The sequence below is a fragment of the Lampetra planeri genome, unplaced genomic scaffold, assembly GCF_965212315.1.
Source record: "Lampetra planeri unplaced genomic scaffold, kcLamPlan1.2.h2 scaffold_1637, whole genome shotgun sequence".
NCBI classification, from domain to species: Eukaryota; Metazoa; Chordata; class Hyperoartia; order Petromyzontiformes; family Petromyzontidae; genus Lampetra; species Lampetra planeri.
The window spans coordinates 1-25,702 of record NW_027614369.1 but is presented as its reverse complement, the minus strand read 5'-3'; the positions used below and the strand labels follow the sequence as shown (position 1 = coordinate 25,702).

At 42.4% G+C, this 25,702-nt stretch overlaps 2 protein-coding genes across 2 annotated transcripts; one reads left to right on the top strand and one right to left on the bottom strand.

The window, feature by feature from the left end:
- Positions 1–13,281: 13,281 nt before the first annotated feature.
- On the bottom strand, positions 13,282–14,685 carry LOC144739659 (GDNF family receptor alpha-1-like; the record flags this gene model as incomplete). The annotated part of the gene is made up of 3 exons (XM_078622585.1): positions 14,646–14,685; positions 14,079–14,384; positions 13,282–13,362 (listed from the first exon to the last, which is right to left on the bottom strand). Coding segments are annotated over exons 1-3 (427 nt in total), but the record flags the coding sequence as incomplete, so codon positions are not given.
- A 3,223-nt stretch (positions 14,686–17,908) lies between these two features.
- Positions 17,909–24,868, top strand: LOC144739658 (coiled-coil domain-containing protein 172-like; the record flags this gene model as incomplete). The annotated part of the gene is made up of 7 exons (XM_078622584.1): positions 17,909–17,987; positions 18,573–18,580; positions 19,441–19,557; positions 20,267–20,432; positions 21,172–21,264; positions 21,764–21,866; positions 24,781–24,868. Coding segments are annotated over exons 1-7 (654 nt in total), but the record flags the coding sequence as incomplete, so codon positions are not given.
- Positions 24,869–25,702: the final 834 nt, after the last annotated feature.

Sequence of the window (25,702 nt, the reverse complement as noted above, 5' to 3'; positions counted from 1 at the left end):
GGTCCTTGCGGCCCTTTCATTCATATGCAGATACATATGAATATACAATACATATGTGAAACCAAATGACGGCACAAATGTTTGGCAGTGACTTCATGAGAAAGCGTATGGCTTAATTTGTTGCTCTGCTCGAAAACACATAATATTGAGGGTAAGAACAAAATAAGATTAAGATTGTTGTCATTACAGTCTTGACTCAATATTAAAAGTGAGCAACCTGACAGACCTGAACTCCTGTCTCCTGCAGCTATAAGCCATGTGCTTAGACAAGCGATCACTCAGTTTGATGTGCACTTGTGATGTGGCCTCAGTGGAAACGTGTCATCTCTCACACAATGACGTCTTGTGTTGATTCATAAGCAGCGGCGGTGCCGGAGGATTCACTCCAGGGAACTGAATATTCCTGTGTGACCGTCAAAGCCTGAGTGATGCCCAATGACCTTTCCGATACAACAGCTGTTCAACAAACGGAGATGCTCTGAGTGCCTCCTCTGGAGACATTGTATTAGTGTGGATTTCCTCTTCAATGCAAATTTAGTTATATGATAAAATGTAGCTCACAGCTCTGTTTTGAATTAATGATCCGTAGTCTCAGTGTCTACGAATGAAAGGATAATACTTTGGGCGTGGTGCTCCTAAGCTCCTCTGACTATGGAATGAACTGACGTCCAATAGGCTCTCTTCCGACAGTGATGACTCACTTGGTTGGAGAGATTATAGTCTTTCTCAACTAAAAAGACGGCAACATCACCAAACCAGCTAAGTCGAGATATAATGAATGAATGTTTGAATGCTACCTGTTAGGAGTTGTCAACAAATAACATAGTTTGATGCTTGCAGGTTAAATCAACATTGAATTATTTAAGATTATGTAAAAGGTCTACCTTTAAAATGTTATTTAAGTCATAATTCAGTCATAATTGGTATTAATTCTACTAACCCTACCTTCCATTCTCTGAAGACCTGGTTTCACTTTCACTCACTCTTAAACTGTCAGCTGCAAATGCTTCGTCGGGTTTCGCACAAAAAGACCCCTTTCATATCCTCTCTGAAAACTTTTCTTGGCTTAAGAAAGCGTTTCAAGCTGACTGAAACACAAAGCCCAGAGTCACGCTGCTCTCCATCACGTCTGCTATTAGTCTGACATGGAGCTCCTCTCACTGTGCCACATTTCTGAGACACAAACAGTTGAAAAGAGCAAACTTCCACACGGTCACCTTTCATGGAGCATGTCAGTATTTTGGATGAAAAAAGGGAGGTTGTGTACATCTACAGTTCCCAATGATGTTGACTATCAACATCATTGGGAACTGTAGCCACAATCCTATAGGACTACAATATCTGAGGATGCGTAGGAGATGTGAATGCCATAATACCTTTAATATATTAAAACATACATAAAACATGTCAGATTTATGGTTACAGAGATTAATTCGTGTGCCATTCCTCAACAGAGATTCCGTAAAAGCGGGAGCTTTTGATACAAAAGTATCAAAACAGATAAATGACGTTTAGCAAACCCGGTTCCAATCCACACTGTAAACATTTACTGTTGCTGGCAAACAATGACTCTTTTTGAAATGACAATTTCGTAGAAACAGCATTTCAGTTAAGCCTTTGGCAGTGTGTGTGTGTTTTTTTTTTTTTTCAGAGAATGGGGGGATTCAGGTTTTTAATTAATGCGTGCCGACATCCTGGAGGACACACACACACACACACACACACACACACAAGCACACACACACAGGTGAACGACACTTACCTAATGCAAAATAGAGCAGGAACATTTAGCATGACAGATGGGAGGGTGGCAGAGCAGCACATCAACATTTGTCTCTGGTTTTGTTGGAATAAATGTTTGAAAAGTGGGACGTGATTCTGTTCCCATGACAAAGTGAGTGAGGAACCACTGACTTCACCATGAAACACATCCAGTACTTTAAGACTTGATAAACGGCAAAGAACTGGATGAATAGCAAATAACGTTGCTCTGATTGATGATTTGTCTATCTGACACACAAACTTAAGTCAGGGAAACAGACATGACAGTGATGATTGCCTTTAACATGATTTAACCATAAAGTTAATTGGCACAATCTCTAATTTGCAGCAGAAAATATGTACTTGCCTGATAGTGTGTGTGTTCCCTAAAAGATTCTATTACTACTCGTGTGTGGCACATATGTACATCAGTACTCAGTAATGCTAGCCAGAACTCATTCATGAAGACGTTTGTGTGTTAACATTTGAACGGGCTGAAAATGAAATATTTCCTGGACACCCGCCGTCCTGCAGTAAGCTGTTTGGGCTATAAAACTAATGTAGCATCTACAGATAGCGACTGCCCTCTAAAATGGAAATTCATAAGCCAAAGTGGCACAGTGGGAATATCAAAACATGACATATCCTCCTTCGCCACCTCCTCCCCCAACACACACACACACACACACCTTTCTCCCTGCCTCTCACCACCTCCACAATCCCAGTCATTCTCTTCAGAGTTTTTCAACAGAGAGCACATCTGCTGTAGACAGTGGAGTGAAGGGCATGTCAACCCTCCCTGACACGGCTGACTAAGTAGATGGACGGGCCGTCGGACCACCACCTCCCTCCAGAGATGGTCCCCAAGGAATGAAAACCTGAATGAATGTGAAATGAATGTGATACACTGAGGCCAAATCGGTGCAAACAGCTGATGTTTACAGAATATTCAGAGCAGAGACGTTTCACTAAGTTCCTTTTTTGTCCCCACATAAACTACCAGATTCATTTGCTTCCAGACGTGGTCTGCTCCATCAGCAGAGAGGTTGCATTGTCAAGCTCCAGCAGAAAACAGCCCAAACTCGGGTTTTATGGGTACAAACAGGTGAAATTTGACACGCAGCAGCATAAACACAACGGAGCCTGGAGCAAATCTTGGTGGGTGTTCATACTCAAACCGCCCAAAATCGCTCAGGAAGCGAGACGGTCAGAAAAGGAAAGTGTGTTTGTATACAGAAACAAGAATGACATTAAGTTGGACACCTGACTTTGCTATTCTGGTTCTTATTCTGGATCGTTCCAGCAAAGCAATCATGCAATCAAACACACAGAGAAACACGTGTTACCCAGTATGGCCCAATTGGGATGAGCCCTCCTGTTTCTACTGGGATCCTGAAGTTCCGTGGAGGAGGGGCTCCCCCGGGCCACAGAGGGCTCTCTGCCCTGCTCGCCCCCACTTCCTGGAGACAAAGTGGCAGAGCTGCTCCAAGGTTCCCCACCCTCTGCAAGAGATGCGCTTGATTCAGGACCACCAACCAAAAGCCAGCGGGAGGGAGGGTCATCACCAGGGTTCACAAAGGCCACAGAAAGGTCACAGGTGAAAGGGGAAAAAGGTCAAACAAGAACGGAGGAAAGAGCATTCAGATCATTGAGCTGGAGGGAACAAAGTCACAGTATGGGTGTTTTCCAGGTGGGGAAAGCAGAAGGGGCAAGTCCTGAGGAGGAACAGCGAGCAGAGTTCAGTGAGAGCTGGCGCCAGAGCAGGAAGTAACGAAAGAGGAGTATTGGTAACATCAGTGAGGGAGTATAGTTCTTCTCTTCAGCAGACGCAGATCAAGGAATCATCAGCCTGTCAGCAAATCCAGCACACACACACACACACACAATCTAAGCAATGAGTAAAATTATTCTGTTGTAAAACGTCATTTTGAGTGTGTAATTTCATTGCCACTCCACATGACGAAAACACTGTAAACAGGTATCAGTCACTTGCTACAACTGTTTGGTGCGATGGACCACTCCATCATCTCAAAATACACGTTTGGGTTTTCCTCACATCCAACACTGAGGCACGAGCGTTCTCAGGCAAATCCTGGGTCTATTTTGTTGTTCTCAATTGGCTCTCTAAATAAAAGCTGACTTGACAGTAAACCAGTAGAATATGTTATACGTTATAGTACGTAAACTGCACCTATAACCGCTGTTGATATTTGATGGGGTGGGATCGTTGCTGGACTGGAGAGATGAGAATATCTTTACAACGGCTGCTCTTTATTAAAGTCAATAATCTATTCTTAAAGTCAATTGCAAGACAAACTGTCTTCTCCAGGATTACCTTGATTGTGGTAAGAGAAGGTTTACACCCAGCTGAATGGATTGAATAATCATGTTGTTGACACAGACCCAGACTAGAGGCATGTGAAGCTGGAAATTGGGGCACACAGTTATAGATTTTTAGTTAAGAGGGCAGTTGTGGATGAAACAAATGCAAATTTTATGTATCAGTGGCCTTATTTAACATGGTGGAGTGCAAAGACTGACACAGAATGGGGGCTCAACTGCATGCTGTGTGAGTGTGTGTGGGTTCATTTGTGTTTGTTGTAGGCTCAATGTGCTTTTCAAAGATTTTGCTGCTCTGTAATCAAAAGAAATGCGAGCACAAAAAACGGATGACGCTGCATTGTTAGAGAGATGCACTGTGGCTTCGGACAAACATGAGGATCACAGGGGGAACAGAGCTAATTGCAATGGCGGATAAATGCAAACTGTGGTCATCAACCTTTAAATGATGAAAACTGAGCTTAGCTAGACCTCTGGAGAGCTGTGCATGATGACAGCAGTCTTATTCAAATACGCTCTGAGTGTGTTGACAATGGAAACAAGTGGATGGCGCAAAAACAAATTATTATTATTATTATTGTTATTATTATCATTATCATTATCATTATTACTATTATTATTATTATTATTACCACCGGTGTCTTCTACACAAGTCAAGATGACACCATCTTAACTTTGATGATGATTTAAATTTAGGATTTAGCCAATAGATTCACATATAAATTGAAATCTCTCGGAAGGTCTGAAGAATTCAGTAAATGTGCTGTGAAAGTCTCTTCTTAACAGGCTTCTCGTTGGAATGTGTAGCACGGAACAAAAGCAATGACCGAAAGAGCCCGATGCCTTAATGACCCAACATCCAAAAGAGCCTCCATGAGTGTAAACAAAGATCATGATGCACAACTCTGCACGGATACTGTTGCTGCTGCTGCAGAATAGTTAGTTATCTATTGTAGATGAAGAAAGTGAAGGCCTGACAAACTGGGCTGGAAGAAAGGGTTGAGAAAGAGGCCTAACTCTGCAAATCCACCTCTACAAACACATGAAACTGTATAGCTTGGTTAATTCCACTTTCCTTTGGGAGAGGGAAATTCTATTAAGACACAATGGCACAAGTGAACGCCTCGACAGCCGGAGCAATGGCAGATTAATCCTGAGAGTCGTCGGCACGCAGCTGACGGTTTACAACACACCTGCCAGTGGTCAGTCATGTGTCAGTGTGTTGACACATCATAGTTAACAAGTACTTTTCAATTACTGGTTCTAACGGACTTCTTTGTCACATTTAGATGTTAATTCAAACTACACAGTGCGTGTCAAAGTTTCCCCATTTTAATTTACCATATGTTCGTATGTATGAGCACCAGACGTGGCTCCTCCTTTTTCTGGTGGCTCGCTGATTCCGCCTGATGCCTGGCGGCACCTGCTCTCATCAGCACACCATCACACATCCATCATCCTATCAACCCGACCCTCAATCTGTGCCGGATTGTTCAGTCAGGCTGTTCACTGCTCTACCTCGGCCTTTTTTAATCAGTTTTATCAAAAAAAACGACTGTAGTTGGCTGAAGTGTTGTACAATGAGAGTCCCACTGAAAGCAGAGAATCAAAGAATGCATTTGAGGGCAAGAATTCAAAATGGGCAGACTCACAATGAACTTTACCAGCAACAAGTTGCCCCAAATTAAAATTAATTTCCCGCCGTCTCCGCACTCTATTTAGTCCATCCACGAAGTGAACATGCTAACACAGTCATGCTAACGCACGCACACATGCTTGTGTCCGATTCCCCTGATGACCTGTAGGGGACACAAGGTTCACATACAGTCAAACCAAACAAAGCCAAATGAACACTCTGACAGTGACAGTAAAATAGGTAGGTGCACAATTGAAGTTAAAATCCGCATAAAATCATCAAAACTAATGTGAGGGACACACGTGTGCACATCTGGATTTAAACAGGCTTGTATAAGCCCTAAGAGAAAAGGAACAATACCTCCCTTCACAAATTCTATTGTTAGTTCTTGAAATTAATGTGTATGTATTCACCTTATCTTTCCCGACTGCATGGACACAACTTTTTGTGGACGCGTCTTTCTGTGTAGGCGCAAATGAAAAGTCGTCAATATTTGCATGCAGCAGACCGCGGCCGGCAGACCTGGCACAAGTTCCCTCCTGCTGATTTCACCTGTCAACTGCATTTATTAAGTATGATGAATCACCCCTCCACTTCACATCAAATCAGACGTCCCTCAGAGGGACGCAAACCTAGTCACCTTTAACTAAATGATTTTCTTGGCTCTTGGTGAGCCAGCAAGCAAATAGACCTGCAACCTGATGATACAGCTGCTGTTGGAATTACTCCTTCCTGTCGTCAACAGCTGGATCGCTCATTTGTGAAACAGTGTGGCTGACTGACAGGTGAGTGCATGGAGAGGGAGAATTATTAAAAGCCTGGCTCGGGAGGAAATGAAAAAAAGAGATTAGGTGGGATACGCAACATTCTTATTAAATTTCTTAAAGGATAATTGCACCATTTCCCTGTTTCTCTCAATACGGGATTATTATATATTTGTGTCACTAGCATTAAGGCATACGTGCAAAGCAGAGACAGATATGGAGATATGGTTCTGGAAATTAATGAAAGATTTGCTGTCAAGTCTAGATTGGTTTGAAAAGAAAAAAAAGTGAGTACAGTACACAGTGTAGGTTAGCGCTAGCTGAAAGGTTTAAACTGGAGACATGTTGTGGCCATGCTATGGCTGTGGAGCTTGTGAAAACACTCCGTCTGTACCGTGCAGCCCATCATCCTATTCAGCATTTGAACAGTGATTCTGCCAAACCAGCAAGAGCAGGAATCTGACACCAAAGAGCTGCTGCAGACGAGCAAAGGACATATTATTAGTATAAGTTACTGGTTTAAGTGCATTAGTATGCACAAAAGGAAGGAAGACAGCAGAAAAACAGCAAAAACAGTCCTCAATCAGCAGGATGTAGAATGTGCTGAAAGTGAACAGACAGCGTTTTTTACTCAAACAGCTTCAGTTTCAATCATCTTTGTGCTTCTTCATCATTTACACCTAAAACTCTGCAAAATGCTTAAAGAAGGACAAATTGCGTCATACTCAGCCCCCAACAACTCCCCCTGCATGTAATGACCTGACAGTGGGTTGAGGAGAGAGCTGCTGATACATCTCTGCATAGTTCACATGACTCTGTTGTATGCAAAACCTCAACCGTGCATGGATGAGACAAGGTCAGTGAAAACGCAAATACCCCCAACAGGCCGTGTCCCTCCCAACACGACAGCTCAGTGTGGAACTGTACACCTCAAACCTTGCTGAAGGGTAAAGCTTCTGATCTGAGCCTCAACGGAAGAGCTTAGGCAGAAAAGCTGGAAGGGGAAAGGAGAAGAATCAATACATTCTTGTAGACACGGCCTCAAGTTTCCAATCTAACACGGCGCCTCATCGATCGGGGCTTCATAGGAGTCGAGGTGCTGGGACAGTACCATCGGGCAGTGGATTTGGAGTCTTTAGGAACACAAACAGGGATGAAGTGCTGAGATCCACACAAGCACCTGACTGTAATGGATTGCAAACAGTCGGCATACAGTAGGTGTAGACGTGCATGATGGATGAGAAAGCAGATAGCAAAGATTTCTTGAGCCAGCCGATCCCACCTCAGCCTGTTACTGCGGCTCTCCCTCCCCCAGCTGTGGAGACTGAATGTGGAAAATGATTTGTGTTCAACAGTGAGTGACTTTAAGACACTGTAACAATTTATTCAATCAGTTTATGATCAATTTATATGGTGATATATCATAGCAGACATTATGTCAGAGCACTTTTCATATTGTACAGCTCTTAATCAATTTACATAGACCTAAAAATTACCCCCATGAGCCAACGCTCCACCACAGTGACAAGAAAAAAAAATTGCCATTTACCAGGAAGCAACTTTAAGGGAGCACATATGCTTTATGCAAATTCGCCACAGGCAGCAACTGACATGTCTTGTCTTTAAGATAGTTTGTGAAGGAAAAAAAAAAAACTCCAGCCTGTTGTTGTTTGTTCCAGTGAAGGAGGGGACTGATCATCATCGGATCATCTCACCTATCACCCTCCAAAATATACAGAACAACAAATGATATTTCTACCTCAGTAACTCCTCTGCATCCTCCTCCTGACTTTATCATACCTGTATATACACACACAGGCACAATCACACACACTAACAGGGAAAGAGATAGCGGTAGACGCTCTTATCTCCAAACATTGGCATCCCATAATGAGAGTGACTTCCTCTGCAGCCAGCGGTGGAGTGGTGCTGACAGGCTTTCAGACCGACGTGTCAGGACGAGGTGGGCACAGCGACGCAGCTGCACTTCGAGGTCGACTGCAGTAGTATGAAGGATGAGATGTGTTTGAAGTGTTGGCACACGGGAAGGACACAATATTGAGCTTTCGGTGTGTTGGGGGCTGATGAGTGGGTGATATGTAGCCACGAGCCAACAGGGAGGAGGAGGACACATCATAAGCGCGGAATTTAAGCCAATCTGACATCAATACACAAAAACTGGGAAGAAAATCCTTACGAGCCAGAGAGCAGAGTTTGTGATGACTGCATATCCAAGGGAAGAAAATTCAAAACATTCACAGGTTGGAGATAAAAAGCTCCAACTTGGAGCACCGGCACCCTTGGCGGGACAAGCGAACTGTTTTCCAAAAGTTTAATTGCTGGGGATCTCTCCACCGTCAGTAAGACAAAGTTTGGAAGTACAAACAGAAGTTTGGGAAATAGTATATTATCAGCTGCCAACAACTGCAAGTGAGTGTGCGGCCCAGAGTGAAATGATAGTTATATAAACTCATTTTTATTCAAAGGTCACACCTCCTGAATCTATGACGTTCTTATCCATGTTCTCCCCCCGTCATTACCAGTGACCACAGCTACTGGATTTATGTTGAGTCACGTCTGGCTAGATAGAGAGAAGATCCCTGGTCTTTCTATGTGGAGTTTGCATGCTCTTCCTGTGTCTGCGTGGGTTCTCTCCGAGGACCCCGAATGGTTAATGGTCAATGTTTGTCTGCCCTGTCCAGGGTCTACCCTGATGTTCGCCCGTTGACAGCTGGGATCGGCAACCCGTAACCGGAGCAATCAGGATAAGATGAATGAATGAATGAGGCTTTAGGTCTCTGTCCAGATTCAGTATGAAACGAGCAGATGAAGAAAAATAAAGGTTCATGTCATGACAAAGGCCAAAGGCCCTGAAAACACCTAGTTTGTTAATCCTGAAACGGTCAAAACTCAATTCAAACACGATTCAATTCAAAGACTTCTGGAACGGGCCCCTGTTGCCTACGATGAAGTTCAACAAAATGACAGATCATACAGAAAAGACACAAACTAAAAGCTGGCCAGGATTTCTACTCTTCTTCTTCTTCTTTCGGCTTTGTCCCTCTTCAGGGGTTGCCACAGCGAATCATCGATTTCCATCTTTCCCTGTTCTCTGTATCAGGCCAGGATTTCTACTCTAAACTATAAAAAAAAAGAATGTAGGTGATTAATCTTCATGCTGGGCAGTTTCTTTGTCCAATTAATGCTTTTCACCGTAATCTTTGCTGCAATAAGTTGTTTTAAAAAAAAAAAAAATCATCATCTCTTCACAATGGATGTCATCAGAGGCTAAGTGGTATTAAATGACGTGGGGAAAAAAATGCATATTCATTCCCAAGAGGTCACACTGAAGGGACACAAATGCTTCTTGTAATATGAGACTTTTCTGACTGGTTTTCCACCGGCCAGGACCAAATGGTGTGGCATTAATTCAAGTCTGCTTCAGTCTCCAAATAATACTCTCTGTTTCTGTGTTGCTCCCTCCGACATGGATCACTGACTCATAAACATGGTCAAAGAAAGGCAGCCATTTCATCTTGACGCTGCTCTCTTCGTCCTCTGAGCTTACAGGAGCTCCCGCAGTGCAACACAGAATTGTTCTTTTCTGCCCAGCGTGACGTCCCCTTCCGTTGTTTACTGAATTGCCGGGCATCTCGCAAAACTGCGGTCTGGCTGCCTTCAAAGAAAGAGTACACAACAAAATGCACATACATATATGTGTATATAGTGAGAACCTGTCAAATCTGGCTTGTCAGTGCTCATGTTATTCTCTGTGCCTGCCATTATCATCATCATCATGTGCAATGTGGCTCAAACAAACGTGCTCACAAAGGCAGCGACAAACATTAATCACCAGAGGTCGAACCTCTGACCAGAGATGGGGAGACAAAGGATGCAGGGGAGGGCAAACACTAGGGTTGCAAGATTCCAGGAATTTTCAGTTGGAAACTTTCCATGGGAATTAGCCGGAATTTATGGGACTATGTGGCAATAAACTAAACAGAAGGTTGGTCCTTAACAGGGATTTGAAATACAGTTGGCAAAAATATATTTTCGCATAATCTCAACTAAAAAAGTAAAAAGATTTCGTGCAAGTACACTTGACAATATTGATGCTATTCCTCAGTCAACTTCCAAAGATCGATTGAATTGAATGAATGTAAGCTACAGTTAGCAGCATTTCATTGACCATTCACTGAATATTTCCAAAATTCCCGTGGACATTTTCGCGAAAAACCCTAGATCTGTTTTACTTATCATGGCCAGCTCCATGAACAGAATATAAGAAACACCTCTCATATCCTGTATACTGTAATCATGAGGGCTGTTGTATTATACTGTGTAGAGTACACTGTTTTATAAGGTGTACCTTATACACACCATACCATTTTTCTCTAATAAAATCAGACTGTTCCAGGGGCGTGTCAGTGGGAACAGGTGCTCAGCACACAGCGGGGTGTGTGTGTGTGTGTGTGTGTGTGTGTGTGTGTGTGTGTGTGTGTGCATTGTATGTGCGGGTGTCACAGGAGATTAGTGGTTCCAGTCAGAGACACAGGGTCGATTATGGAATTACAGGATCATCAAGGCTGCCCATTGTTCCTGTAGCCTGGGATCACCACACCGCCCTGCCTCTCAGAGACAAATGGGAGACATTTTGGGAGAGCCGACACGCTGCAGAATGTGAAACTCAAATTTATCCACTAGGAATACCTGTAATATATACTATATATACACACACACACACACACACACACACACACACACACACACACACACACACATATATATATATGAAATCAGCACTGGGTATATTTTCCTAATTATTGCTAAATGAACTAATGGACACTCCTATAACATCAACGCTATGTGACATTCACCCGCAAAGAATATTTGAGTTGTGTATGCAAAAACCTTAAATACTGAGCTGGTTTTAATCCCAAACTAGAACCAGATCATCACTGTAGCGTTAACACGTCATTCATGTTTCATGGTTAAGGAAGTCAGTGACTCATACGGCTGACCGTGACTCACACTGGCTCGAGGTGGTCATGAAAATATCTCCTAATCTGCAGAGGTTCTACCAACAGCCATACCGCAGCCGACTGGGTTTGATTCTTGCCATGGTCCTTTGTGGCTGGAACATCTGGACCCCAACAGAAAACTACGCAAAAACGCAAAGTTTATCTGTCTTCCATCTGTTGTGATGAAATCAAAGATGCAATCCCCCCCACTGACACTGGGTATTCCCCAAAGATACAATGACCAGACCCACACTGACATGTTCAATCAGCAGATGGAGTCAGGTGACCTCATTGTTGCTGGTTGTATATGTGACTGACGCTCACCCCTCCATCTTCCACCCCACAGTGCTTCTCTGATCCTCAGCTGTTCTGCATTATCCTTCTGTCTTACCCACGTTGTCCAGTCAACCATTAACTTCTGTCTAACATCATTCTGATCGACAGGTACAGTGGCAGTTTCTTGATTTTTTTTCATTTTTTATCAGGAATTCTTTGATTTGGCATATTTCTGTCTTATATCATATCGTTTAATGTTGACGACAAGGGAAATGACATGACCTGAAAATGTAGAGATAAATAATTTAGACACAAAACTTTAAGATTGACATTCAGCATGTAATATAGTAAATATATGTGATGTGTCCTGGTTCACCTTGGGCTCTAGGAAATTACAAGATGGATGTTGGCTCTAGTTTCTGACATTTCACAAGAGTAAATAGCAGACATAAATCAATACTGAAAATAATCTGTGGTTGCCAATACTTTAATAACAGACCTCAGCTGAAATGATGTCCAATGTTGTCGTCAATCAACAAAGAGATGCATGTGGACAGCAAAAGAAGGAGCGCCTGCGGAACGAATCTGACTGTAGCCAGTCCTGAAGCCTACAACTCAGGCTGTCGTGACTTGTCACCTGCGTGCGTTATGAACTATGGTCATGTGCTGCATGCGCTCCAGCAGCGGTGGCCTCTGGCTGCTTCTGGTATATTACAAGCCAGTGACATATATAGCGTTTGATGTGCAGGGCTTCTCTTTTTAAATCTGATGGAGTGTAGCAGGCAAATTGGTTGTGCAGCGAAAACCCAGGCTGGGATGTTGTTTATCTGCGTCTAACCACCCACATTATGATCTCACCCATCCCTAGGTGAGGCAAATTAGCTCTCTGTGAGGATAAAAATGGCAGCGGAAACAAAACGCAACGGCCACAAAAGCTGTTGTTCTCTGAGGATGTGGAGGCAGAGTATGTCTGTTTCATTTGTCTTGGTGCTCATCAGCTCCACTGTGATAAAGCAAATCTAAGAAGCTAAATGAATGTGCCACATTCATGTGTGATCCTCCCAAATATCCACCACAGTCTCAACTGATCCCACAGAGCTGGAAGGGCTGTGAAGAAGGGAATAACACCGCCATCTAGGGGCGATGGGGTGACCAGAGCTCTCCTGCATCACTCACTGCTTCCTTCCTTTCAACAAGTGGATTCACTCATCCCACAACCGACAGCCTCCCACCCCCCCGCACTGTTCTATTTGACCCTTAGAGCCACTGCCTGATGAGACTCAGAACTATAGCTCCCCATGCAAGGTCGTTCCCAGCCAGCATGCAGTATTACTGGGGTGATAACGTGAGGAGAGGGGACAGAGACAGCGGAGAGGATGAGGGAGGATAAGTACTTTCCGAGAGTGCATGCACGACTTGGAGCTCAGTGACAAAACCAATGGGACCTTGAAACATAAGCGATACATTGAGTGGATATTCTTACCTATGATGGGAGCCAGACGGAAAATGTCCGATAAACGGCTGTTCACAGGCTCATATGGAGAATCCTCCAAGAAATCGTTACCTGTGAGCAGAGGTCTTTAGATTACACAGACGGATGTAACATTTTGTTAACCCCCTCCTGTTTTGTTTATCATCCATCACGTTAGCCTGCATGTGACATAGCTTATTTGGGTCAGTCAATATCCACGCTGGCACACACACACACACACACACACACACACACACACACGCTTGATTAGGCAGGTTGGTCAGCTGTCTTGCGCAACTGGCTGGAGATGGGCCGTTTAGGAAATAAAAGGCCCCCTTGTTACAAACAACATCTAGGATGCCAGCGCTGAGGGGCTTCAAGCTCCATTACTTTCAAGGAAAGTGATGTAGGAGGTCAAGAAGTCTGTCGTCTCTGCAGGACTGTGCCCAGGAACCATGTCGGAGAGCCAAATTTGAACGAATGTTGAAAGACATCACGTGATCACTGTGCTTATAGACATGGTGCAACTTTTTGTGTTGATAGTGGATGGAGTGTGTGTGTGTGTGTGTGTGTGTGTGTGTGTGTGTTAAGGGAGGTAGGAGTGCCTCCACAGCAGTGGGAGGAGCTTCTCACCAGAACAACTAAGAAACCTAATGGAAAGTTATGGAAGTCCCATTACCTACAGTTATTCCAAAATATGTCGATTTCATCTTTTTTTTTTTCTTACACAAATGACAATACTGCATTAGAATCAAACAATCTATCCATTTATGGTGGTTTATTTCGACACCGAACTCCACTTGACCCACCTTGTAGGGTCTGATAGATGCCCCAGTAAATACGCAGGCAGTTCTTCTCTTTCTTCATCCCCCTTTTACACCGGCAGTTGTACAACGGGCTCTGTTTGAGCGCGTCCATGGCGCTCCTGCACTCGTCCTTGGCCTCCAGGCCGGCCACCATGCTGAAGTTGCTCTCTTTGCCTCCGGCCGCGCACTGTCTCATGGTGCGGTACTTGGAGCTGCACGCCTGCTCCTTCAGGCACTGCTCGCTGGCCCGGACACAGTCCAGCCGGCCGGCCCCGGTGCGCACGCTCTCCTCGGCGTAGGACAGCACATCTGGAGGCAGAAAGTGCACATTTATGGATGGATCCAAAACAGATAGAAACAAACTCGTGAATATTCTGTAAGCCATTTTCAAATACTCTGATCGATACTTAAAAGTTGACTAACTCCATCCATGCCCACGGAATTTCTGGCTTCTACATTTTGGATCAAGCAACGACTCTCATGACTTTTTTTTCTTCTGCATCCCTCCAAAACCTCACAACTGCATTCAGCTCTCGGTGAATTCAAGCAAGTAACTAAAGAAGCATTTACCCAAAAGTGGCAGAAGGGCATAGAGCACGGCGAGGACCATCGTCTTCCTCTCCATGTGAGGCATCCAACTCTGATGAGAAATGTGCGAAAAAGCGACTTAAGAGCAGTTTAATTCCCCGGGTACTTCCACTGTGCTGAATCCCATTGAAGAGAAAGTGTGCGCTCCGCTGCGCAGAACGGATCCAGCTCGCTTCATGCGAGAAATGATCTCTCTTCAGAGCAAAGGAAAGAAAGTGTCCTGTCCCGACTGAGCAGTTTGTCCTGACTCTTACAGACAAGACAAAAATAAACGTCCCTTCTTTCGGTGGAGCCGGTGGATAAACAGCGGAGAGGAGAGCAGCGCTGGAAACGAGTGTCCTGAACGCAAACCAGTGCGCATCTGAGCGCACAACTGCAGCCGCGCTGTCTGGCGCATTGAGCAGGAAGAGGGTGCCAGCTCAAACACACACACACACACACACACACACACACACACACACACACCACACACACACACACACACACACACAGAGGGAGAGAGAGAGAGAGAGAGAGAGAGAGAGATTTCATGTATTTAGAACGACCTCCACTACAGAACCTATGGACAATGGAAATATAAATGTGGCTTTGAGCCCAGTTAATGAGGACTGGAAGTTCCCCGTGGATTCATTACAGCAGCCCGGGTGATGCTGCTGAGTAGCACAATGAGCATTAGTGTTTTATAAAAGGCGCGATCCACACACTAAAGCGCCTCCCCCCTCAAAAAAAAAAGTTTCTCCCAGTTTATTAAAATGCACACTGGCCGTGCTGAATCAGCACAAAGTCACTGGAGAGTTCATTGCATTAAAAGCAGCTCATCATGAGTCTAAGCCCACGTGTTTTGACACTTCCAAAGAGTTAAATTTGAAGTGCCAGAATGAATGGACACAAATGTCCCTGCAGGCTGTGACTCCTCCCTGTCTGCTGTGATACATACATCATTAATGATGTATGTAATGATGTGTGTGTGTGTGTGTGTGTGTGTGTGTGTGTGTGTGTGTGTGTGTGTGTGTGTGTGTGTGTGTGTGTGTGTGTGTGTGTGTGATAAAACACTGCCTCTGTAATATGCTGTATGTTTAATTCTCAGACCTGTCAGAGCTGATGCTGATGCTGCTTCACCTGCAGCAGTCCACAGTGCACACCGAGGCTCTGGCGCCATCTGTCGGTCAGTTTCAACTAAAGGTCACTAAACAGAGACAGATCACGCTACAGATTTTACTCAGTTGGTTGATTTATCCTCGTATTGTCAGTGGGAAAGACTAGTTGCTGGTATTTTCATATGAGAAGCGGAACAAAGGCAGTGTTCGAGCGGTAACAGGGGCAATGCATCATGGAGCTCTTCCTATGGATCATTGATCGTCTGTGCGGTCCATTGAGAGGCTAATCCACTCGGCCAAATACATGGGACCAGACTGTCATAGGAGCTTCTCTCAGCATTAAAGACCATGCCGAATCAATCAAGGATGCTGGAGTCCAGCGCAGTAAATCACACACACTGAACAGGTTCATTCAGGGATGGGAGGAAACAGCTTATTCAATAATAAGACAAGATCATCATTTATTGTCCCACAGCTGGATTTCATTGCCACAGCAGCAAAGTTGCAAAGTTGTAGCAGTAGGAGAGGGGGGAAGCAGAATTCCAAGCATGCATAATTAATATGTTCAGGTGTAAGAAATATATATGTAAACATATCATGAACAATATATACCACACACGGCCATGATTGGGCATCATGATAAATCAGTTGTGCAATACTGAAATGTATTTAACCACAGGATGTGACAGCCCAATAGACCAGGGAGAAATGAAAGATGGTCCTATAACCAGGTTACTTTGTGGACTAATTCTCAGCTACAATTTGATGACAGTGCTGTTCTGAAGTATCCAAAGGGAACGTTGCCAGTCAGAGGATGCTCACACTGTTGATTTATTTCAAACCTCAATCAATATCAGATATTAATTTTGCAAATGAATGTCAGGATGATGTAGTCCTTGGGTCACTGACTCGTAATGTGCTTCATGGCACCAGATCAGAAGCTTTGTGTCCCCGTGGTGAAATTTAAAAAAAAAACTGATCAGTGAGGCAGTAGTTGTGTGACAAATCTATGCAGTGGCTGCGAGTAATGGATTAGTGCTAGGGAATGCTGATACAGCGCTTTATAATGTTTGACACTTTAGTTAATGGGGAGTTATTGATGGAAGTTTAAATGACCAATATGAGCCGGTACTGTTTGAATAATGGGGGTTTTCAATGGTTAAAGCCAATGGCCAGAGAGAGCAGAGAGATTAAGATATGAAGCTAATATGTTTTTTTTTTTCTTTTTTTACCGCGCTGTCTCTGACAACGCACACACCTAATATGAGCAACTGGGCGACCTTTGCAGTCAGGATTTGCTTTGTGAAGGAGGAGCAGCTGTCTAGACTCCTGATTAGCTATCTTACATAAACATAGACTGAGATGAGACCAGAACTTCCAGGTCAAACAGGAACAGGGGGAACAGGAAAGCTGGAGAAAACATAAAGGGGACACCCACCTTAGCATGTTGCCAAGAATTACACCAGTGCATTAGGCCTGCTCTCAACCTGCTTCAAATACAAATAAACTGAACTTGACCATCAGCGTATTAGCATGAAGCTTTTACTGTTACATTCTATAATAATTATAATGACAACCAGATCTATTGGAGACCACAAATCACAGGCTGAGCTTAGATGCTGCATTCACATTAACTTGTCTGTTAGTGGTATAATAGACTCATATGGGTAATTATTTGTCCATATTAAGTAAGTGAATGTCAGAACAATTAGAAATGAGTAAGCAACAGTTACCTGGAAAATTATCATAGTCTTCTTTCAATCCTGAGGACCATCATCTTGTAGCATTTCTAGCTAGCACTGCTCTTTTCAACTTGGCTCGTAGCTAAGCTAGTAGCTACTAGCTAGTGTTAATAATAATAATAATAATAATAATAATAATAATAATAATAATAATAATTTTTAAATGTACTTATGTCTGCATTGAAATTTCCTCCTTTTTCTTTCTTCTCCTATTTTTCTCAGTTTTAACGCTTGATTTATTCTTTGCACCTAGATGTTTGGACCACGTGATTTCACGAAATAATACACACTTGTTGCGTTCTTGTTGCGCAGCGCGCACACACACACACGCACGCGCACGCACGCGCGCACACGCACAGAGAGAGGTGCAAGCAGGTGTGTGCCGCCGTTAGCTATTAGCTTCAGCATGAGTTTGGACAGGCTCTTTGAGGAAATCCTCTTGACAGAACAGCAGCTCATCGAACAGTCGGAAAAACTCAGAGAGGGTGAGTATTTTTGGTAGAGTAAATTAAACCTTTCATAGGGATACATACGTGTTTGCGAAAGGTTCTTGAGTGTATTGTCAATTAATGGCGTGTGTGAATTGACATTTATCGCAGTGAAGGCAGCCAATATCAGATGCAGAGGGAAGATTAAGAGTTCGACGGAGGCAATTGAGAAAATCAAACATGAACATGAAATAACGGTAGGACTTAAACTATACATACACCAGCAGTTTGTCAAAATGTCATTTTAACATTTGCTGTCAAGGAACACAGTAGCGCCCATTAATACTACAAGTGCACAACACAACAGTCAGTTGACAGACTGAAAATACTACGTTTGTGTTCAGTTTGACTTAGTTTGAACATGTTTAATGTATGTTAAATGCCTGCATTTATAAATACAGCCATTCACAACTGCTGACAAGTTGCCTAGATTAAGTATTTCTAACACACATTCATATTCACTCACTGATGGCACAGAGAAAGTTTGGGATTTGTGTTTTACTCAACGTGAACTCTGGAGTCCAGATTCAATCCTGTAATCTTCTGATTACCGGACAACCTGCTCTGTCTCCTGAGGCACAGGCACCCAGGTTGGACCATGTGGGAGTCAAGAGTGGTTTTAAAGGAGAATAGATAATCACAAAAGCAGCAATGTAGGGTTGTTTTGCCTTGAAGGAGAATACAATATGAGATGCACTGAAGTAAGCTTAAGAAGTGTGTATTGGCATATTGATGGGCTGATCTTCTTTGATTTAAATCTCTCCCATTCCTTTGATCAGGAGAGGAAAGGATCGATTGTAAGTACCACTGTAAAATCAATGGCTAATTTACACCGGATAACATTAGTGAGACCTCTATGTGAGATATGATGTGTAAGACACACTTGTTGACCTTTGTGAAATATTATCAGTTCCCTCCAGTGCATGCTGCAAGTGGCCATTGGGTCGCAGGAGTAAATATCTTGGATTAAAGTGAAATCACGATTTGCCCGAAAACACACCTGTTCTGATTTCTCAGAAGTATCTCTTGCAACTAGAAATAGTGCTGTGTTTAGTATAGTGAGTTTACAGCTTATGATGTCATTTTGCTTTTTAATAAAAGTTGTCTTTTTACCACGCTGAGGAATCTGCTTTTGTTCTTGACAGCCTGGAGAAAGAGCTGGAAAAATGCATCAAACTAAACTCACGCTTGGGGCTTGCTAAACTAATATATCCTATTTAACGTCTATGGCTGAGTACAGGATACAGATAATGTTATAGTATCAAGGAAACTGGTCATATTTGTACCTTGTGATTTTCATGCACCAGCTGTCCATGGAAGAACTTTCATCCCATCTCATTTCTTGTCCTGTGGTATAAGTAACACATCTCCCAGTAATGTATCTGGCTTGCTGTACTTCTGTCTGCCGTATTGTGTGTCCTAACATGCCACTCATCCGTTTGACCTCCAGGCTCAGCAGTTGTCTGCATTGAGTCTGCAGCGTGATCTGATGAATAAATGTGGAGACCAGATGTTGAAAGTAATCGAGGAGCTGCTCTGCCAGAAGAGCCACCTCGAGGACAGTCTGGTAGGATGGAGCTTGAGTCACTATTTATATTTTGTTTAATATGATCAGCTGGTCAGCTTCTGTTGTGTAAACATTGTGACACAAAATGTCTTAAAGTTCTTGGTACTAAAGTAGGTCCTGTAGAGACAGATGGCTGCGGTGTGTGTGTGTGTGTGTGTGTGTGTGTGTGTGTGTGTGTGTGTGTGTGTGTGTGTGTGTGTGTGTGTGTGTGTGTGTGTGTGTGTGTGTGTGTGTGTGTGTGTGTGTGTGTGTGTGTGTGTGTGTGTGTGTGTGTGTGTGGAGGGGGGATTACAGTGCTCTCCAGATGTACCTGTAGATCATGCAAGAGGCCCCCCATAGTCCATCTGCTCACCTGAGAAAAGTGAGCAGAGTGATCATGATTCTATAAGGGCTATTGCACTAATGTGAGTAAATATTGATTCATCTCTTAGAAATTGTAATTGGCCATTTAGGACTTATTGTGCAGGACTCTTGGAGTCAAGTAAAAACGTTAAAAGCAAATAAGTCTTATATCAGTTAAAATAGAAAAACAAAATACGGCAAAGGACTTAAACACGATACAAAGAATAAAAAAACAAAAATATAATAGACTACGAATACTATAACTAACATATGAAGGGTTAGGATAAGAAGTATATACACTTGTAGTATATATGGTTGTTGTATAATGACCAGCAGCTGTCTGAATATTGGTATTTCTCATGGTCAGGCAAAGATAAAGAGGCAGTCTAAAGAAGAAGAGGAAAACTTCCTTCAAGAGATCTCCAGGTTCAACCGTGACTTCAGTCTTCGAGGAAACAGGGAACCTGTGTTCACGAGCCAAACACACACTGAGAACCAGAACCTTGAGAAGGATGTGGAATCTTTATACAAAGGTCACAGAACACCGATTCTTGTCAGTTTGTTTTTTTTAATCACTGGCGAGACAAAGGTTAGATAATGTAGACTGGGATTTGATAGTTTATATACAAATAGTTTGATTCACTAGTCAGCTGAGAATTAAAGAATGTGGATGCAGAATGAATGTGAAGTGGAAAAAGATTAAGTCGTTGTTGTTGTTTAAAAGCATTATATTATCAGTACTTCCACAAAATTGAAATGAAAAATAAACTTCTGTGGAAGATGTTCAGGAAGTAATCCTAATTAAATCACAGGGAGGAGGTGGAAGCAGTGTGCAGGTTCAACTCTGTGTGGTACATAAACATGAAGCAGTAATTAATTCACTCAGTTTCAAACTTACATCACATCACTAATAATACCCAAGTGGGGAGTGTATCCATATTTGTATGGAGAAATAATGAACTGTAAATGCAAAGTATCATTGTAGCAATGTTTGCATTGAGCAGAGTATGTTTTTTAGATAGTTTGTATAGTATACAAGCAAAGATGCAGACATTTGAGAATACATGTGGAGAATTCTTCATGTATTAAACCGACAAGCAGTGCTGGATGTTATGGGTGTGGAAAACACACTATCTCACTGACGAACCACTCTGTTAACTTGATTTGAACCTTCATGACTTTGGGAAGTTTTCATCGCCGGAGAAACAGATGACTTTGTATGAGTGAACAGCATTGTGTGTTAAAAAGTTTTTTACTTTTTGTAATATTCAGAACTGGAGACGATGAGCCAGGGAAACAGTCGAGTGATGGAGGAGAAGAACGAACTCCTGCTTGAATTACAAGGCTTAAAAAACATCCAGAAAGGTAAATATTGAATTTTCTGGACAAATGTGCCTCTGAAAAGGCACATGAATAATGTCTCAGGGTTTCAGCTTGTTGTTGACTGAGAATTTGTTCACCCACACATGTCATTTCATTCATTATTCATGTGGCTCATTTTATTTAGTCATTCGACCTATCCTTTTCTGCAATAGGATGTTTTAGAAGTCCAGAGAGAGATGAGAAAGGAAACCTCTCCCAGTTTGTTTTTCACGTCCTCTGTTAAAGCAAACATAGCTGAGTCAGAGAAAGGAATATTTAAACCTGCTCATACTGAGTATGATGAGAAAATATTTGTAATTATGTGTAATGCGTTGAAAGAGCTTCTGTATCACTGGTTTGCATTCTCTGCTGGAGGATGCATGATTCAGGATCTGCTGAATATTCCACACGTGTTCAGTCAGTAAATATTTGACTAATGCACGTTTGTTTCTGTATTTCCCTGGACTTGATTCTGGATTTGATTTGTCGCTCGTGTTTCCAGACTTGGCTCGTCAGTTAAGTGCGGCAGTGGTGACAACACAGTCTCTGAAAGCAGAAAGACACTCAGCCAGTCAGAGACATCTCACCGACAGCACCTGCCTCAGGTGAGCCGTACCCACTGTCTGAATGCTGAGGGGGAGTTCCAGTCTTTCTATCATAGATTCAAATGAGGACATTACATAGTGTGGATATGTGAGTGTTGTGTGGTTTCCTCACTGCCTGAGGCTAGAGTATAACTGATACATCAGTAGTGGCACTAAGTGCTTTATTATAATTCTAAATTCACTGAGCAAAGCCAAGTATTTCATGAACCAGCTGTACAATGCAGCAGTGTGATGGTTCTTTTTGATCAAATGCGTTACTCCTACTGTACAAAAGTACTGATCCAACCAGCACCCTGCGTAGTCTGTTGTCTCCGTCCTGCTAAGTAAAGCAGCATTAAGACCGTTTAATTGTATGAATACTTTGACCTGTGCTATATTTCATTCAGTCAACCAGTGGGGAAAAGAGAAACTAATGTAACTGAAGGCAGGAGGGTTGAAAAGGAGGTTTGGAGAGTTTGAGTGGCAAGGATTCTCCAGTCTGACTCAGCCCTGAGTTCAGAATTCAGTAGCATTAGTTATTTTGTTAATTTCATTGACTCATACGCACAGGACTGCTTTGTCAGTCTCTTGTCAATGCTTTAATTGTTATGGTGTTTTACACTGAAGTGGAACACGCACTAATATAGGTTCATCTGCTCATTTTCATGAGAAGTTCAGTTTTAATGAGACATTTGATGCTGTGACTTCATGATTGATCCAAGTGAACTGCTGGTGTTTGTGGACTTATTTATGGAAAGACAGAGGAAATAATCCTGTTTGTCTTTGTCACCTGTGAGAGTTGTTTGCACTAAACCAATAATTTAATGTGCATACTCTGCTCAATATCACATTCTGTTGCAGAAGCTACACCGTTGTCTGCAAGAGGGTTTGATGAGAGAATATGCATGTGTCATTTAAACACGAGCGTCTGTCTCAGACAGGGAACAGCTCCTCTGATGGTCAGCTCTTGTGAGACATAACTAGTAGGTGAGCGATGGTCAACATCGTTTCTCCTCATCCCTCATTTAATTACATCTTGAGATCAATAGAATTCCAGGAAGAAAGGGTCATTGTTATTGCTGATGCCTCTACTTTGGATAATGATGTCTCCTTGATGGTGATTATGCATGTGAAGCATTTAAGCTTTTGGTGTCTAAGATGTCTTAAAATTTCTGATTTGAACATTAGGTTTAGAACAGACAGTGTGTGTGTGTGTATCGTTCAGCATCAGTGCTTCTGTCCACATGTTTATGTTGTTGTCCTATCTACGTCCACTCACCCTCTCTTCCAGTCCTGCTTTAAATCATGTATGTAGTTAACAAGTCCTGTTCATCCATCAGCTTCATTAAACATACTCGGTCCTTCATTACACCCAGGCTTATTAGCTCCAGGAAGTGCTGAGGATGTGGCTTTGGAAGAGAGGGACCCTCTCTCACTCATTCTTATGATCATCCACTCTGAGCTGGAGTCATCAATCCCATCCTCCTCAACATCCTCATCCTGCAGCGTCCCTTTAAAACGCATATTTAACTCTCCACTTATTGATCCTTGGAAATTGAATGCATGTCAGTTCCAATGAGTGCCACAGTCATTTAAAAAGGGTTCAGTGTGCAAAAACAGAGCAGTCACTGGTGTTGATTGTTCACTGTCATAAGATAAGATGATCGTTCATTTATCCCACAGCAAGGACATTTTAGAAAGGAAACTACAGCAGACAGAACATATACAACATGTTAGAAAAAAAGATACATGTTTATTTATCTTCTGCTGACAGTATTTCCAGGAGTAAAATGATATCCACTTGGGAATGGTCCATATTACTGTGGCAGATGAGTAAAATTGCACACAATGGTGATATTTACTGTACTGACTCCCTGTGATATTTTGACCCATTAGTATTGCACATAATTTAACAGCAAACTGACATGAAACAAACAAAAAAATAGATAATGAAAATAAAATAGAAATTAGATTTCTCACACACTGGTCTGGAGGTGGATTAGACATGGATGATGCCTGGAACAAAGCACTACAATCTGCTGAGGAATGAGGACTGAGTTGTTGGAGTCTGTTCACTCACTTCTTCTAGAGACAGAACAGCACACTCAGAACTTAAAGAATTCCTCTGATTCACTGACTTCACCATTGCCTATCGTGAAATGGACATGAGAGCTATTTTTAGTGTCATTCTGGGGCTGACTGAATGTGAAGACCATTCACCTAATCTGCCTTTTTGTGCTCAATTAGCCTTATGCAGAGTGTGTGTCCAGATGTCCCAGCCACTAAACTCAGAAATTAAAATATGTTTAATGACGTAATGCGAGTTGAGTTTTGACACGACGTCTGGAAAAATAGTTTGAACTGAAGTGTCTCTTGTGTCTGTATGTGTTGAGTTCACTGGGATTTGTTGACACTAAGATATCCAGAATCAGGATTTCTCATCAGTCTGTTCAATCAACACTGTCCGTTGATTTCCTGTTTTCCTAAAGTCTTTCTTTGTTTTACCTCACCTGTCAGACAATTAATGTAAATGTCAGGCAGGGCCGTTGATGTTGAGCTACTGTGAGGCCTGTTAATGTTTAACTATGACCTAGGTGCTGAATGTTGTCAGTGCTGAACTTGTTTTAATAGCTCATTTATACTTTGTTGTGCGTAGGCCTACCTCCCTCACATTTGGACATTTTGACACATCGGACCAATGTCAAAATAATGTGAACTCGGCTTGGTGTAATCTCTCTAAAAGTCCTTAAACCGACAGTTTTCTTTTGTTTGTTCAGTAGATAGGTAGATAGATGGATACTTGATTTGATCTCACAAGAGAAATTCACAATAACAAACAGTATTGCTCATGTTCACTGAAACAATTCAAGAATTGTGAAGGTCGAAGTATTTCTGAGAATTTCATAAGTCACTGACTTTTTTTTTTGTTCAACAGATTGAAGGAGGAGCTAAAGGTTCATGAGGAAGGAGACCAGGAGCTTCTGTGGGAGACTCTCAGATCAGAGTTACAGGCCTTACAATCCGTAAGTTCTTTCATTCAAGCTACTGAAGAATCACATGCACAGAAATTTTACTCTCAAAACATTTTTGTAATTAATTCGACGTTACTTACTAGCCAATAATGACAATAGTATTCACTACTCATCCAGATTTCTGCTCTTTTCAATTGTAGAAGTTGGATGGCAGCCAGGATAAATAGCACAAATAGCTTTGGCACTGTAAGGATGATACTGGAAAAACAAATAAAAATAAAGAACAAATACCTGCTGATGAATACATGGAAGGGAAACGCAGAAGGAAACTGGATGTAGGAATTCTACGTGAGACGGAATTCTACGACAGACACTTATGTTTTGTATTTGTGCTAAAAGTGTTTCTGCTTGACTCTTGTCACATGACATGTTTTCTGCCTGACTGTTATAAGTTGTTGTTTGATAGCAGAGTCCTTTCGTCATTTGCTTCAGTGAAGTGTCCAATTCCCTATGTGCATGCTGCCCTCTATTGGACAATGTGTAACACTACAATCCCAGGGTTTGTTAAATCACAGTAGATAAATCTGAGCGTATAATTCACTACAACAATAACCTGTTGTCATCAGTTGTGTGGGCTTCCTGGGTGATTGACTTGGGGCCCATTCCAGAAAGCAGGTTAAGTTTGTCAATCCTGACATGAGGAGGCCTAAACTGCAGTTCTTTCCTCATTTCAGGGTAACTTATAAACGAAATTATATAGTATAGTGTATGAGTATATGAAAGTATAAAGTATAAACTTTGACATACATTTGATTTCTGTCTGTTTACATGAAAAGAGAATTGAAAATTCTGCAGTTTTCCAAAGTAAACCTACTTTCTTCAACA